Source organism: Salvelinus fontinalis, chromosome 19, assembly GCF_029448725.1.
Source record: "Salvelinus fontinalis isolate EN_2023a chromosome 19, ASM2944872v1, whole genome shotgun sequence".
Classification (NCBI taxonomy): Eukaryota; Metazoa; Chordata; class Actinopteri; order Salmoniformes; family Salmonidae; genus Salvelinus; species Salvelinus fontinalis.
The window spans coordinates 15,042,036-15,047,158 of NC_074683.1; the positions used below are offsets into that span (position 1 = coordinate 15,042,036).

Sequence of the window (5,123 nt, forward strand, 5' to 3'; positions counted from 1 at the left end):
AACTAAAGTAAAAAATTATAAAAAGTAACACAATAGAATAACAATAACGAGGTTATATACAAGGGGTACCGGTACCGAGTCAGTGTGCAGGGGTACAGGTTAGTCGAGGTAATTTGTACATGTAGGTATGTGTGGAGTGACTATGCATAGATAATAAACAGCGAGTAGCAGCAGTGTACAAAGCAAATGGGGGGAGGGGGGGGGGGGTCAATGTAAATAGTCCGGTGGCCATTTGATTAATTGTTCAGCAGTCTTATGGCTTGGGGGTAGAAGCTCTAAAGGAGCCTTTTGGTCCTAGACTTGCCACTCCGGTACTGCTTGCCATGCGGTAGCAGAGAAAGCAGTCTATGACTTGGGTGACTGGAGCCTCTGACAATTTTTTGGTCTTTCCTCTGACACCGCCTAGTATAGAGGTCCTGGATGGCATGAAGCTTGGCCCCAGTGATGCACTGGACCGTACGTACTACCCTCTGTAGCGCCTTACGGTCAGATGCCGAACAGTTGCCATACCAGGTGGTGATGCAACCCATCAGAATGCATTCTAAAGTGTTTTACTGCTGAAATTACAGAAAAGTATTACAGTGTAGTCTATTACAGTAAAATATTGCAGTTCAGAATAACAAATAGGCAAAGTAATAAACAATTAGGGTATTTTTCACAGGTACAAATATGTCAGACTGTGGATTAAAATCAATATTGTGATCCAAACATTTTCTATGGTGACCTGACCTAGGCTGGGATTCAGGCCAATTGCGGGCTATAGCCTCGGCACTGATGCTTTTAACATACATTTTAGATTGAGATGATATATACTGTGAATGGGATCTCCGCAAACGTGGGAACATTGCCTTTAAAAGCCGAAATGGCAATAACCCGCAAAAAAATCTTGTCCCTTTAAATGTATGAGTTATTCAATGTACCTTTCTTGTAACATGACTGATCTGGGCTAATAGAGAAAACGATAGCAGTACGATATCCCCACTGAGCAAAAACTGGTTGAATCAACTTTGTTTCCATATCATTTCAACCCCAAAAATCAATAAGATGATGTTGAATCAACGTGTAAAACTAATTGGATTTGCAAAAAGTCATCAACATAAGGGTATTTCGTCTTGTTTCCCACCAACTTTTAACCTAAATCCAATGACATGGTGACATTTGTTGTTGATTTTACATTGAATTCATGTTAGTTTAAATCAAATTTAAATCAAAACTAAACTTTAAACTGACGTCTGTACCCAGTGGGTCCTGTCTCCCCTAGTCTCACCATTGTCATAGAATGCAGTCATAGACTAGGCCTACTGTAGGTCTGTTGTTGGTAAAGAGTTAACAGTCATCATTCAAATCAGCTGTCTACTCTCTCCTCCCCTCGCAAGCACAGCATTACATAAACAAACCGCTAGACTTTCTTTCTCATTATTATAGGGATTCCAGTCGGTGACAGTGACACAGAACTGCGCGTAAAGATGGCAATGACGGACACAGAGCGGGGGAGCTCCAATCGAGCCGAGTCTGGGTCCCCATTCTCTGAGATAATTGAACTGAATGTCGGGGGACAGGTGTATGTGACACGGCACATAACTTTGGTCGCCGTCCCAGACTCGCTCCTCTGGACCATGTTCAGCAAGAAGGCTCCAAAGGACCTGGCGCGAGACGGCAAAGGGCGCTACTTCTTGGACAGGGACGGTTTCTTGTTCCGTTATATTTTAGACTACCTGCGGGACCTCAACCTGGTGCTGCCTGATTTTTTCCCCGAGAAAAGCCGGCTGCAGAGGGAGGCTGAGTTTTTCCAGCTGCGGGACCTGTCCAAGCGCCTGAGCCCCAGGATGAGCAAAGAGAACTCCATCAACGAGGAGATTTGCCAGAGCGACACCGAGGAGGGTGCGCTTCAGTGCGGCACCGGGTCCTCCGGCGTTGGCATGGAAACTTTGCGCATGATGACTGCAATGAGCAGCGCTCGCTCCCAGTCTCTGGAGTCCAGAAAGTCGGGCTACATCACAATTGGATACCGGGGATCGTACAATATAGGGAGAGATATCCAAACCGACGCGAAGTTCAGGAGAGTGGCGCGCATCACGGTGTGCGGGAAAACTTCCCTTGCCAAAGAGGTGTTCGGGGACACTTTGAATGAGAGCAGGGACCCCGACCGGCCACCGGAGAGGTATACGTCCCGTTACTACCTGAAATTCAATTTCCTTGAGCAGGCGTTTGACAAGCTGACCGAGGTTGGCTTTCACATGGTGGCTTGTAGCTCCACGGGCACATGCGCCTACACCAGCAATGACCCAAACGAGGATAAAATCTGGACGAGTTATAACGAGTATGTGTTCTGTCGGGACTAAAATGTTAATATGGTCACCACCTGAGCCCACCCGCTGCCAACAGAAAATTACTGTTTTGTGTTTACTTGTGTAAATAGGCATCTCATAATTTCCACAAAGAGAATAGGGCCTGCATATTTGATCTTTGACATTGTCTCCAGCATATATTCTTCCATGTCATTATTTAAAATCTCTTTACATATTTAATGGGAAATACCCACAGCCTATAGGTCAATACACACTAACCTAGAATTCCAGATGTTATCATGTGTTAATTTGCCTTGTGGAGGTGGCTATTGAATGAATGAATTTAATGACATCTTACACACACGCACATGTAACAATGAAGACAAGAAGACGGGTCATACTTAATAATTCTCTTGAGTTGTGTTTTTAAAGAAAGGACTGTCCAGCCAGCGATCCCAGATTGGTGTTTCTTCGGAAGATAGACACAAAGAAGCACATTAGATGTGCCGGACAACAATATGTTGATGGCTGTAGATTAGTGATTTGTCTTTTAGCATGGAAATAACTGTGAATTAGCAGGGAGCTAATGCGACCATTACAATTAGGGCATGCTAGCTAACTTGCTCTTACAGCAATAACATACAAAAGCACACCCCAGGAAGCCCTCAATATCTAACAGGGAACAAACACACACACACACATATATATACACTAATTATACAAAACATTAAGGATACCTGCTCTTTCCATGACATAGACTGACCAGGTGAATCCAGGTGAAAGCTATGATCCCTTATTGATGTCACTTGTTAAATCCACTTCAATCAGTGTAGATGAAGGGGAGAAGACAGATTAAAGGATGATTTTTAAGCCTTGAGACAATTGAGACATGGATTGTGTGTGTGTGCCTTCAGAGTGTGAATGGGCAAGACAAAAGATGTATGTGCCTTTTGGACGGGGTATGGTAGTAGGTTCCATGCGTCAAGAACTGCAACGCTGCTGGTTTTTCATGCTCAACAGTTTCTCGTGTGTATCAAGGATGGTCCACAACCCAAAGTACATCCAGCCAACTTGACACGACTGTGGGAAGCATTGGAGTCAACATGGGCCAACATCCCTGTGGAACGCTTTCAACACCTTGTAGAGTCCATGCCCCAACGAATTGAGTCTGTTCTGAGGGCAAAAGGGTGGGTGCAACTCAATATTAGGAAGGTGTTCCTATTGTTTGGTATACTCAGTCTATCTATCTATCTATCTGTAAATGTACATAGTGAACTCATACACATTGTAAATATGAAAATAGGATAGAGTATTTCAGAACATGACCTACTGCTTGTATAGCAGTATCAGACTGGGAAGAATGTATGTTCCCAATCTCCTATCTGCAAGCATGACCAATGGCATAACACCTTATTGATATGTAAATTCAACCAACCAATAGGAATATGTAAACATACGCATGCACTTGATTCACATGGGAAACTGTTGAGCGTTTTCCACCCAGCAGTGTTGCAGGTCTTGACACAAACCGGTGCACCTGGCACCTACTACCATACCCCATTCAAAGGAACTTGAATCTTTTGTCTTGCCCATTCACCCTCTGAATGGCACACACACACAATCCATGTCTCAATTGTCTCAATGTTTAAAAATCCTTCTTTAACCCGTCTCCTCCCCTTCACTGATTTAGTAGTGGATTTAGTGACACCAATAAGGGACCATAGGTTTCACCTGGATTCACCTGGTCAGTCTATGTCATGGAAAAACAGGTGTTCATAATGTTTTATACACTCAGTGTATACATGCCACCTTTCAGTTATTTCATAGACCGGTCACCGTGGTTCCCTGCCACTGACTGGTAACCTTCAGTATTGTTTTCTGAATCCAGTCTTGTTAAAAAATAGAGTTGATTTAAGTAAGAGATGATTTTGAATGTCCAAGATTAATAGACATACATGTATTTCTACTTTATTTGGTGTACTAGAACTTCTACAGAGCCTATATTGACCTGAAATAGCTCGCTTTATTAGCCTACTAAGACCACATCTCTGCCGAGCTGACAAATGCAAATTCCTGTAGTAATAATTGTGTTGTAATGAAATTGGGTTATTTATCTGTGCGAGACTAAGCATTCCTCCCTGTCTCAATTTGCATGACAATGTTAAAATTAAAACCCCATCAGACTCCACTTTGTGATCCATAAAGTTAATACAACAGCGTATAGACATGGTAGAACATTATTGTATTATTTTACAGCATTTTAGTCAGCGTAATTCATTCATTAGAGGCTTGCTTTACCAAATAATGTATTTTCTACTTCATTCCACAGTAGTCTGATTGCCCAAAAATATGCATTTGTTTTGTTGCGTTGCATATTTGTTAACTTGTTCACATACTGAAATAAAGTCTTCTACAATTCTAACATATTCTCTACACTAAGTTTATCACTGACTGAAGACGCTGTGCTGGATCTTTCCTAACCATAAGTGGTTTCCATTTCTAGAGAGAGGTGCCATTACCCCTAGAGGGTTGCAGGTTCTAATACAGGGCTGTCGAGAGAAATCTGGTGGGAGTGAGCATCAGCATTCCAGGTGACACCTACCGCCATTGTGCCCTTGATCAAGGTACTTATCCCCAAAACCGCTCAAGGGTTGCTGCTCTGCGACAGACTGTCATGTGTGGTGTGTCAGGTTGGGAACTCGTGTGTCACTTCATAGAAATGATCTCTTCATCGAAAGATGTTCTTGAATGATCCGAAGATTCTCGTCTATACATATATTCTGTATAGAAGACTCCCTTCAATTCATTTAAGAGTTCCTTTGCTGAATACACATA

At 42.7% G+C, this 5,123-nt stretch overlaps 1 protein-coding gene across 1 annotated transcript; it reads left to right on the plus strand.

Annotated features, from left to right (window-relative positions):
- The first annotated feature begins 1,364 nt into the window (after positions 1-1,364).
- kctd12.1 (potassium channel tetramerisation domain containing 12.1) lies at positions 1,365-4,710 on the plus strand. The gene has a single exon (XM_055870916.1). The coding sequence runs from the start codon at positions 1,467-1,469 to the stop codon at positions 2,340-2,342; it is 876 nt and encodes a 291-aa protein (XP_055726891.1). The 5' UTR covers positions 1,365-1,466; the 3' UTR covers positions 2,343-4,710.
- The last annotated feature ends 413 nt before the right edge of the window (positions 4,711-5,123 follow it).